The sequence below is a fragment of the Tachypleus tridentatus genome, chromosome 11 (assembly GCF_004210375.1).
Source record: "Tachypleus tridentatus isolate NWPU-2018 chromosome 11, ASM421037v1, whole genome shotgun sequence".
Taxonomy (NCBI): Eukaryota; Metazoa; Arthropoda; class Merostomata; order Xiphosura; family Limulidae; genus Tachypleus; species Tachypleus tridentatus.
The window spans coordinates 48,965,387-48,978,265 of record NC_134835.1 but is presented as its reverse complement, the minus strand read 5'-3'; the positions used below and the strand labels follow the sequence as shown (position 1 = coordinate 48,978,265).

At 34.2% G+C, this 12,879-nt stretch overlaps 1 protein-coding gene across 1 annotated transcript in view; it reads right to left on the bottom strand.

The window, feature by feature from the left end:
* Nucleotides 1–3,687, bottom strand: part of LOC143231360 (acetylcholine receptor subunit beta-like 1) — a 64,169-nt gene extending 60,482 nt beyond the window's left edge. The window contains exon 1 of the mRNA XM_076465903.1: nt 3,173–3,687. Coding sequence (XP_076322018.1) covers nt 3,173–3,233 — 61 coding nt within the window. The 5' untranslated portion in view covers nt 3,234–3,687. The remainder of the gene's footprint in view (nt 1–3,172) is intronic.
* Nucleotides 3,688–12,879: the final 9,192 nt, after the last annotated feature.

Here is a 12,879-nt window from a genome sequence, read left to right as displayed (position 1 = left end):
AAATTGAATCAACATGCGTGCATCAGAAATAAAGAAACAGAACAAAAAATGAAACAAAAAGTCATATAAACACAAAATATAAATATATGAGTGCTGGAGAACAATTAAAATAGTAATAGGTTGATACAGTAACAAAACTATGTCAAAACATACAAAACGTTCCTACTGCTAATTAACAAAATCAAGTGCAATTTGGACGAGCATATTAAAGTCGTGTGTTTTCTATTATTGCTGACTAATTGTAAAGAGTTTAAAAACTAACTTCAATGCCTATCAAAAACATGGCTAATCTTAGCCTTAATTAGTCTTTATCCTGTCGCCTTTAACCTAGCTTTGTCTTAAATAATTCAAAATTAAAGATCAGAACAGCACCTAAGCCTAATTGTGAACCAACCGAGGCCAGCAGAAATTAATATGATGCACAGATACAAAAGAAATGCAACAAACAGTCTCGTTACCTCTTCACTCATACGTGGCTCTGTAACCTTCCGACACGCAGTAAAGTAACGCGATGGCTTTGTCCACAACTTCTAACCCAAATTTTATATACTGGTTATAACAGAATATTTACCCTTTTATGAAGTTGAGCTCCAGCCTGCATACTGAGTCATGTCTCGATATAAATATCTTATTAACATAGAAGCTTTGAACCTCTTTATATCATATATCAAAGTGGCAACTTTGTTTTGACCACGACCTTGATCTGATTTGTTGTTTCTCTAAATTAATATTAATATGTATATTATGTGCGAGCATCATGTGTTATTATACTTTGGTTAATACTGAAAAACATTTAATTCAAATTTCAAAACAAAAAGCATGAACAAATCTGGAATCCTTAGAAATATTTTACATTGAACAGGAGATGACGTGTACTTTTCCAATCACAAAGTTCATTTTATAAAACATTATATAATATCAATAGTAAATTTTACGTAACCTTTCTCTGTAGTTATGAACCAAACATACCACAAGGACAGCTTCTATAAAAAGATAATAAACAAGATGAGAAACCGACCAGATACAATTTAGGTACTCTTTGTATTCTTTCATTTAATAACTTTATTCTTTAACCAGCTGAGATACTCAGGAGTTAATGTATAGCGTAGGCCTATAAAGTACAATTGACATCTGTTTCAACTACTTATTTTGGACGAAGTTCAGCTTGGATGTAATCTAATAATATATACTTTATACAGACTTCCTGGAGTTCACTGTCAGAGAATCTCGTGAATTCTGTCAGAATATTTTCTGATTTTTATAGTGTTCGTGGAAGTTTATTCCCTACATAATTTCTGAAATTTGCTTCTTTTGTAGTTAAACATGAAGCTACACAATGAAGCTATCGGTGCTGTGATTCCTCACGGGTATCGAAACCCGTTTTGTAGAATTATTAGCTTTCAGGGTTATCTCTGTGCCACGGGAGGTGGGGCGGAACTTTGTTTTTTTTTATATTGTATGATATAAATAGGACCTAATATTGCTGATGTTTTGATTAGTTAACAAATTAAAACATATATTATCTTTATAAATCGCAAGAGTAACCCGTTACAGATTTGTGATTAGAGTTATTTACTTCTGGTTTTACGTTTCAAATTAACATCGTTACTACTGTACGTTTATTGAGTTATAACTTCATAATACCTGCATATTTATTCGGGACTATAAAATAGACTTAGGATAGTCTGTAATTAAAGACGAAGTAAATTTTGTAATTTAAATTTACAGATGCAAATGCTTCCTCTGTAACACATACTCTGTTCAATTTTTTTATTAACTCAAGTTTCACGATCCACTTTACAATATTATAGACGTCCGTGTAGAATAAACTTCTAATGTAATTTCATACCTGAGCATTTAGCTTATGTTATGCGCATATATTAGATGTCTAAAATCATTGGTAACTTGAAATGAATTCGATTATACATAATTTAAGAGAGAGCAAATGCTAGTAAGTACAAAATAAATACCTGAATTAATAAAGTTGACACACAGTCTAATTTAAATAAGAAATTCTTCATTTTCCTACAGTATTTAGAGGTATACAACCATAAACAAAAGATTATTTATTCAACGAAAAAACGACTGGCATATACTTATGGTATTCTACCGTTTCGAGAATGCATTGAACGAATATAGGCCTATTTTGAAACTAAAATTGTGTATACGGTATTAGTGACAAACATGTGACATGAATATTTCTGGAAATGACGTACAAAGGAAAGTATCTCAATATATTATTTTTTTTTATATTCCTAAAATGTTTCATGTTTAGTTTCATTCTTGCAAAATATAAGCCTAAGATTATTTCAATTGATAATATTAATATAACCGTAACTCAATTTGAAAAACTAAACAATTTTTAAACAATACCAACATCTGAGATTAAGTTGACAAAGAGCCATTTCTGTAATGTCGCGAAGTCTGAAGAAAAATATCAGATTACAAAAATAGTCAAAACCACCTTTAACATATACATAAGATTGTTATACTAGGATTTTATTTTAAGCAGCGACAACAAAAATTAAGCTGTTTTTCTGTACTTTAAGCTTAAAGGCACATCTTTAAGACAAAACGATCCACAAAAAAAGACCACGTTGTACCTTTTAATTATAGGTTATTAGGTTTCAATAAGAAAGGAAGTGTTGATGACAAAGTGCGAAAACATACATATGTGACAAAAAAGACACAAATTGTGCTTCAATCTCTGACAGATTTTTAACTATACACATTGTTTTTCTATCAGTTTAAAAAACTTATACATTAATAGAAGCTGTTGTAACTATATGTTCCTACTGTAATATAACTTCATGAGAACCACGATTGACAATAAGTAATAAAATCAGGCCAGCCGCGAGGCTAAATATTGTTAATTAATTTCATAGAAGTCTTTAGATTTTCAGATTTAAACAAAATAACGTTCTCGAGCTTTGTTTGTAAGCTGCTGACATACTCTTCAATAAAAGAAGTTTCAACAAGAGAAAATCGCTTATATTTATGAATATACTCACTCAAACTTCAAAGAGTGATTTTGAAGAAAACAAGATTCACTATTTCACTCATCGTGTATTCTAATGTTTCTGAATAAAGTTGGAAACCAATGATTGCATGTATCGTATACTTCTGCACTAAATCTAAACAACTGAAACAAATCTCTAACAAAGTTACTCACCAAGGACTGCGAAATCACAAAATAAGAAGACAATAGCAATAACAAGGCTCTGTGAAGTCATTGTTCTCAAATACACGGATGGATTAACAAAGACCTTTATATTCTAGTAGCGGTCAAAACGAATAGTGTACTGCAGAACAAACTGTTCAACTCTCGGCATTTGTTGGCGCTATCGAAGCCTCGTGATTTAGACGATGCCGAGGCGGACGCGGGAAATACTGAACAATTACTCCTTTATAACATTAGAACTGCTTCTAGCAGTAATGACTTGTCCTACCGCCTGTCATGGTAGAACAGCCATAATTGGTGAGAGAAAACTGTAACGTTAAGACGTGCCGAAGTTGAGAAGTCAGTGAACGTCAATGACACAGCGGTTCCAGTCCAGGCTAGCTCCGTACAACCCCGGGAAGGGCAGTCCTTGAATTCGAGAGTTCTATCTCCGGTAGGGATAAGAGAGTAACACTCTCTCAGTTAGAGTGGTTGCACAGCGCACCCTATAGACCATTAGATTACCAGGCTGCACTTTGTTGCCGAAAGGTGGCGAACGTTGCTGGAGTTAAGTATTACGTAACTGGTTTCAGCTATTTGGATGACATCTTCTTTCTACGGTCACGTGCTTCTATTGTTGAAAGAATATCTCGTTTTTAAATCTAAGGTGCTTCGACAATTCTGTCTTCAAGAAGTTATATGAATATTTCGATGCAGCCAAAAACTGAGCCTTAATAAAACCAAAATTGTCTACAATGTGAAACAGATTAACACAATAAGCACGCTTATTAGTAGGTAGTGTCTCTTTCGTTCATTTGGTATAACCACCGTTGAACTTTTATTAATAATTATTGTTTAATGCCTGCATATTTGAATATTATTATAATTCAATCATAATAAACTAGTAACTTACGGATATATTTGATCAGTAAAAACTTCATTTTTATGAGCAAGTTGTACCTATGTTTTATAATAGTACTTACACATTAACATGTGATGTTTTCTTTAAAAAAGCCTTATTATACAACACAAATATAACACAAAATAACATTAAAGTCATTTACTCCTCTGACTATCGTTATACCTTTACACTATTCTCAAAACAAACTATAGAAATGAATTTAAAATATCACATTCAATAACATACATATAGACATAGTAATAAGTACTGAAGTAATAATTAGTAACGTAGTTAAACAAAAATAAATTTATCCAAAACTTCGTTATTGTTGTTTTGAATTTCGCGCAAAGCTACTCAAGGACTATCTCCGCAGTTCGATATCAAGTTAATATATTATTTTTGAGAGACTGACGGCTTATCTTCGACCCCGGTATGGCCAGGCTGGTCAAGGCGTTCGACTCGCAATCTGAAAGGTAGCGGGTTCGAATCCCCGACACACCAAACATACTCGCCCTTTCAGCCGTACGGGCGTTATAATGTAACAGTCAATCCCACTGTTCGTTGGTAAAAGAGTAGCCCAAGAGTTGGCAGTGGTTGGTCATGACTAGCTGACTACTCTCTAGTCTTACACCGGTAAATTAAGGACGGCTATCGCAGATAGCCCTCGTGTAGGTTTGCGCGAAATCCCAAACAAACAAAACAAAAACCCGCTTATCATAACAAATAGTTAAATATTTTCAAGTTGTTTACTTTCAAATATAAAACACCAAAGCGTTCAGTTCGTTATCGTTTAGTCTTACTTTATAGATCTTATTTAACTTCTTGTATACACAGGTTACGCATATGACACAAAAGTATAATATGAACTAAGTTTGGTTTAGGTTTTGTTCGAATAAGATATACATATATCAGTTATGTCTCATATTGTGTCAGTTTTACCCTTTACTGTCTCATTTTTTAAATATTATTTGTGAATCGACACAAGTGAACGCATTAGTCATTACCGTATAGTTTTATATATAAGTAATATACATTTTGAGTTTGTTTGTGAATAGTAAGTGCAGAGTAGTGTCAAACTAATTTAGTTTTAGCGTGTTAAGCGTTTTTTCGTTTCTTAGCATAAAAAACTATTTTTGAATCTCCTCCATGTCAGAAAAAACTATTTTTGAATCTTCTCCATGTATTTAGCAGTGTAAGACTAGAGGGAAGGCAGCGAGTCATCACCACCCACCGCCAACTCTTGGGCTACTATTTTACCAACGAATAGTGGGATTGACCGTCACATTATAACGCCCCTACGGCTAGGAGGGCGAGGATGTTTGGCGCGATTCGGGCGCGAACCCGCGACCCTCAGATTACGATGCGCACGCCTTAACGCGCTAGGCCATGCCAGGCCCCCTTCTCCATCTAAAAAAACTACTTTTGAACTTCCTCCATGTAAAAACAACTTTTTTTTTTAATCTCCTCCATGTAAAAGAAAACTATTTTTGAATCGCCTCCATGTAAAAAAAAACTACTTTCAATCTCCTCCATGTAAAAAAAAACTATTTTTGAATCTCCTCCATATAAAAGAAAACTATTTTGAATCTCCTCCATGCATAAAAACTATTTTGAATCCCCTCCATGTAAAACAAAATATTTTTGAATCTCCTCCATGTAAAAGAAAACTATTTTTGAATCTCCTCCATGTAAAAAAACTATTTTTGAATCTCCTCCATGGAAAAAAACTATTCTGGATCTCCTCCATGTAAAAAAACTATTTTTGAATCTCCTCCATATAAAAAAAACTATTTTTGAATCTCCTCCATGCAAAAAAACTATTCTGAATCCCCTCCATGTAAAAAAACTATTTTTGAATCTCCTCCATATAAAAAAAACTATTTTTGAATCTCCTCCATGTAAAAAAACTATTTTTGAATTTCCTCCATGTAAAAAAGACTATTTTTGAATCTCCTCGGATTCGTTCTTTATTGGTAGTGTGGGAACCCCGCATGGCCAAGTGATTAGGGCGTTCGACTCACAGTTCGAGGGTCGCGGTTTCAAATTTCCTTTACGCAAAACATGCTCGTCCTTTCAGCCGCGGATGCGTTATGAATTGACGTATAATTCCACTATTTATTCGTTGATAAAAGAATAGTCCAAGAGTTAAAGGGGGTGATGACTAGCTATCTTCCCTCCAGTCTTACACTGTTCAATCAGGGACGGATAGCGCAGTTATCCTTCGAGTAGGTTTGTGCAAAATTGAAAACAAACAAACCGATAATAGTTTTAAAAATGTTATATTTTGGTATCCTACAGTCCATTGTGGTCTCTGTAGAATACTAAATATATTTGTCCTTCGGCGAGATGGAATTACAACGCTAAAATCTGGGGTTCAATTTCTCATAAAAGTAACAAACTAACAGTTTGGTTGAGTTTGTTCTGAATTTCGCGCAAAGCTAAACGAGGGCTATCTGCGCTAGCCGTCCCTAATTTAGCAGTATAAGACTAGAGGGAAGGCAGCTAGTCACTACTACCCACTGCCAACTCTTGGGCTACTACTTTACCAACGAATAATAGGATTGAACATCACATTATAACGCTCCCACGGCTGAAAGAGCGAGCATATTTGGTGTGACAGGAATTCAAATCTGCGACCTTCGGATTACGAATCGAGTGTCTTAACCACCTAGCCATGCTGAGTCCTTTTGTTTGCAGTGATGTGTCGAAGTAACGGCCATTGAAAAATTGTAGTTTAGAAATAATTTAGTGTTCGGCTATCTTATATATGACTGAAAAATATCTGAGTGGATAACGTATTACGAAAGACAATATACTGAAAGTATTACGACTTAAAAATATTTCCTCTTCGTGCAGTTTGTGTATGATAATGACATTCATTTCCGTAATGTAGTATCAAAGACAATATTTAGAAGAATTGCTGTTTTAAAAAAGGCTTAAGGTTTGCGAACAGTTTACGTGGCGAGGTATCTGTGTATGGTAAAGTGGTATCAAAACCATAAACTTTGCGTTGTGCAAACATTGATGAATATTTATTAGCATTCTAGGTCTTTGTCAGAAGATCTTAAAACGTATTAAAGTTTCTTTGATATGCGCAAATAAAGAGATACATAGAATATCACTCGTTTTCTGCAAAAAAAAAAAAGAAAGTTATAGACTTACAGCCATCTCTACTCGTTCATTTAAGGAATATACAAACAGACAAACTCAATGTTGAAGTGCAAACATTACGAAGTTACGTGCGTTAGTAAGGAAAATGCAATGTAGTCTTTCATAAATTATCCATGGATGAATCGCCCTTATTAATCTCCCAAGCGGAACGAGAGGTAAGAAACATTTTGGTGCCCTCATGTTTTCTGCAATCCCAAGCACATCAGCACTGTGTGAGAGAGCACATTTTTTTTTATTTTATGATTGTGGTTGTGCTTATCGTTCGTTTATTATTTCCTCCTATCGCTCAGTTAATCAATTAATTTTTAGTTACATTAAAACGCGAACTTACCTTCTACATAATTATTTGTATTCTAAGTAAATATATTGTTTGTTTGTTTTGAATTTCGTACAAAGCTACTCGAGGGCTATCTGTGCTAGTCGTCCCTAATTTAGCATTGTAAGACTAGAGGGAAGACATCTTGTCATTACCACCCGTCACATCATAACGTCCGCTACGGCTGAAAAAGCGAGCATATTTGGTGTGACCGGAATTCGAACCCACGACCCTCAGATTACGAGTCGAATGCCTTAACCCACCTAGCCATGCCGGGCCTTTAAGCAAGTATATATACATATATACACACATTTGAGTATGATGAAACTGACACCAGCTTCCCTCCCTAGCGGTAACGTACACTTACAATTAATGTCGCAGAGAAGTATTCAAATTTATGATCACATAAGGCTGTATTCTCGTGACAGGTAATAACCTGTCACAAGACAGTTATTCAAAGGCATTGTCTCAATACTGCATTGTTATTATTTGGAATTATGTTTTGTTTTCTTTCTGGTTCTTTATCCAGGGGTTACTGTTATTGATTTATTAGCATTTATGATAATATATATATACCTTAATGAAATCCAATTATCTTACCTATCTACTACAATAAAATGTTTTTCTTGTTTTACGTTGCGTAGCACTTTTCTTTTTTCAAAATATACAATACCTAATTAGACTAACATGCAAAAAGTTAGAAACGTATACACGTTATTATTAAAATGGAAAAGTGGTGAACATATTGACTGAAATTATCCATGTAAAATTAAATGAAATAAAGGCAGTTTACGTGCAAATAGATTAGAAAAGTTTAATGCGATGGATTGGACTAAATAAAGCTAGACTTCAATTGGTAAGAGAATTAATTAAGTGGAAATAGTTTTGAAACGATTGATATGATGGATTGGTGGATTAGACAAGATTAATCCAGACTTCAGTAGGTAAGAGAATTAATTAAGTGGAAATAGTTTTGAAACGATTAATGTGATGGATTGATGGATTGGACTAGATTAATCTAGACTTCAGTAGGTAAGATAATTAATTAAGTGGAAATAGTTTTGAGAAGATTAATGCGATGGATTAGACTAGATTAATCTAGACTTCAGTAGGTAAGAGAATTAATTAACTGGAAACACTTTTGAAACGATTAATATGATAGATTGATGGTTTAGACTAGATTAATCTAGAATTCAGTAGGTAAGATAATTAATTAAGTGGAAATAGTTTTGAAAATATTAATGCAATAGATTAGACTCGATTAGTCTAGACTTCAGTAAGTAAGGGAATTAATTAAGTGGAAATAGTTTTGAGAGGATTAATGCGATGGATTAGATTAGATTAAGCTAGACTTCAATGGATAAGACCATAAGAAAAAAACTTGAGATTAAAGATTAAACTCACAACTGGAAAAGGACAAATAACAAAGTACCATAGGCAATTACAAGAGGTGGCCACGAAGCCTAAACTACGTGTTTGTTTCTCTAACATTATTCTGTGACTATGTTGCACACTATAGATAACTTTACCATAAAGCTCATCGTAAAATGCGTATAAAAGTCCATTGATAAGGTTAAGGTTTGGAAAAGCAACCAACCCCATGGAGGTAAATTTAAAGATTATGCTGAATTTTGTTTGTTAGCAAGTTTTACATACTTTGCACAATGCGAAGTTACCAAGAGTTTAAATCCTTGACACTTTCAGAAAAGATATCGATTGGTACCGTTAAACCGAAGACACTATCAGATGAACTGAAGATTCGGTAAAATAAAACAAAATCGCTAGTAGAATTTTCTAAAACTGGACAATGCTACCTTCAAAGGTATGCTTTCACTTGTAGTTTAGATAGTGTTAAAAGTTTGTTAGGCGCGGCATGGTCAGATGGGTTGAGGCGTACGACTCGTAATATGAGGGTCGCGGGTTCGAATCCCTGTCACACCAAACATGCGCGCCATTTCAACCGTGGTGACGTTATAATGTTACGGTCAATCCCACTATTCGTTGGTAAAAGAGTAGACCAAGAGTTGGCTGTGGGATTGTGATGACTAGCTACCTTCCCTCTAGTCTAGTGCTGCTAAATTTAAGGACAGCTATCGCAGATAGCTCTCCTGTAGGAATCTTTTACTGAGTTCACAATAATTAATATATATATACTGAATGATTTTTGACCTGCGAATTAGCTACATCATCGAGAAGTTAAATGCCCTAATTTCCAGAGACGTAATTATTGGGGTCTGGCATGGCCAAGTGGGTTAAGGCGTTCGACTCGTAATTTGAGGGTCGCAGGTTCAAATTCCCGTCGCACCAAACATGCTCGCCCTTTCAGCCGTGGGGACGTTATAATTCTACTGTCAATCCTACTATTTGTTGCTTAAAGAGTAACCCAAGAGTTGGCGGTGGGTGTTGATGACTAGCTGCCTTCCCTCTTGTGTTACACTGCTAAATTAGGGACGGCTAGCGCAGATAGCCCTCGTGTAACTTTGTGCGAAATTCAAAACCAAATAACAAACAAATATAATTATTGTCATTTCTGACATTCTTACATGTCATTTTCTAGAATTCATTTCAACCAAACACGTGATTTGGAATATATTTAACCAAATACTGGTTTTAGATTTTAAACATATTTGTATATATTTCATGCTGGATATATTTCACAAAGGTGACTGGATTATTCACAGTAGCGCATATCTGAAGGTAGCGCTGTTATTTTATTCATAAATGATGTTTGGAATTAATTTAGATTGGTAGTAATATATATACAGGTTCAAGTTTGCAATATGTGAACTAAAAATTCCATAGCGTCGCGCCAGTCACTTGCATTCTTATGTCTTAACGGTAAACTTCAGTAAACATGTACAAAAAATAAAATATATTTAGTAATTTACTCTGCAAAAACCAGAGCGTACTGTAACAGCGCTATTTGAAATGGTCAAATGTAAATTTCCCAACAGTTTTATAGTTACTAGGTATACACAACATAGAATGTGCGTGTGTTTTCTTATAGCAAAGCCACATAGGGCTCTCTGCTAAGTCCACTGATGGGAATCGAACACTTAATTTTAGCGTTGTAAATCCGTAGCTTACCACTCTACCGGCGAGGAACCGCAACATAAAAGAGAGTTCTAATAATCTAAGTAAATATTTTATATACTTCAATGAATAAAGAATTGAATTATATTAGTTGGATGCTAATTTAGAGTCTAAAATAGGTCACTGTTACTAATTTATTGAGCAAAGATAATTGCATAAATTTTTTATCAAAGATGAACATCTATCGTTTTAAAGTTTTACTGCTCAAAGACAGTGGACATTTTAAATTTTTTGAAGGTTACAGTTATTACAATTTAAAGAATTTCACGAATTCTTCACTCACGACAGTTACTATCACTTGACTTTGATTAAGACTAAAAATTGATTTATATTTCAAGTCAAACTGAAAAATAATTTTTAGTTTTTCATTTTACAATTCTTTGAAGTCACTTCTAAGTGCACGTGACTTGAATACTTCGATTCTTGATATCAGGATGGTGACAAAAAGTTATGAAGTTATTTGTGACGCTTGGTAATTAAAATTCAAGAATTTAATATAATGTTTTGTTGTTTACTTTTTTCATGGGGAGGAATTTTTGAAAAGAAACTGGCTCTCCTATATTTGTTGCACCAAATGGTTTTCATATTAATGTCGTCAAAATATTTCAAATAAAGCGTGAAGATGATCTAAGAATGTATATATATATATACATTTATTTATTGATTGATAAACATGTTTTTTAGTTTCAGCTTTTATAAGATTTTGCCCAGCCCAAAACCTTGTGCACGCACCAAAATATTTAGAAGGGTTATTCGGATTATTTAAAATAAGGTAAGTTATTAAAAGGTTTTGTTAAGTACAAAGTTACACGATGGGCTATCTTTGCTTCACCCATCACACGTATCGAAACCCGATTTTTATCATCGCAAGCTTGTAGGTTTATTGCTGAAATACTCTAAGGGGTTATTGTGTTTCATTTTAAAATAAAGCTTATCACTGTGGTCAGGCTGATTAAGTTTCAGTTCAGGAAATAACGTATGAAAATAAATTCTGCCTCCTTGTTTGTTTGTTTTTTAATTTTGCGCAAAGATACACGAGGGCTATCTGCGTTAGCCGTCCCTAATTTAGCATTTAGCAGAGTAAATTTAGAGGGAAAGCAGCTGGTCATCACCACCTACCACCAACGCTTGGGATAGTCTTTTACCATCGAATAAACAGTGAGATTTACCGTCACGTTATAACGCCCCCACGGTATTTTGGTATGACGGGGATTCAGACTCACGACCCTTAGATTGCAAGTCGAGCGCCTTGGCCATTTGGCCATAATGGAGCCTCTGTTTACTTAAAAGCTGCTTTGATCACGTTTACTGTTAATGGTAAAATTATCGTTGTTACATTTATTGAAACCGTGGTTTGCTGATGCTACTAAGAATCAAATAAAAAATTGTTTCATTTACAAAAAAAAATAAAAAAATGGATGTTTTCCAGCTCCAGCCGATGTTCCAAGTTATTTACAGAACATCTTATTTTTTCAACTGTTCAAACGATTTGTCAAAATTTGATTGGAGAATAAACCATGGGATGAGTTTTAGATAGTTTATATTTACAGGAGTTACAGAGAATTAGTAAAAATTAAAGGCATGGAAACGCCATTTGTACACAATTATTGTGACGTTCCGCTAAGTAAAAGAGTCCATACAAACTCTCACAAAAATTAAACATAGAAATTCACGATTTCTATTTCACTTCAGTTTGTTTTGAAAAATGTTTACATATATATAATAATATTATTTCACTTGGTTTTTGAAACCGCCAAAGTAACAACTGTTTGCACTTCAGTAAGATGCTAGCTTATGAATTTGTTCCTTAGTTGCTATATATTTCTATTTATTGTATAAATGCTTAAGCCCTCCCCTCAATGGCACAATGGTATGGTAGAAACTAGGTTTTGATACCCGTGGTGGACAGAGCTCAGGTAGCCCTTCGTATAGCTTTATACTTAACAAATAACAACAACTATACAAGTGAAAATTTTTATGTTCCATATGAATATCTTGAAAGAATTGCTGGACTCTTGGTCAGGGATATGCGTTTCTCACTCGATTAGCGCTTTAAATACGAGTATCGCACTTTACACTTGTAGCGTTATAAGAGTTGCGGTCAAATTCTAATTCAGGATTAGCTTAGCCCACATATTGGTAGTAGATGCATTTGACTAGCTGTCTTCCCTCTATCCTGTCACTTCAAAATTAAGGACCAGTAGCACAGATAGTCCTCAAGTAGTTTTGCGCGAAAGT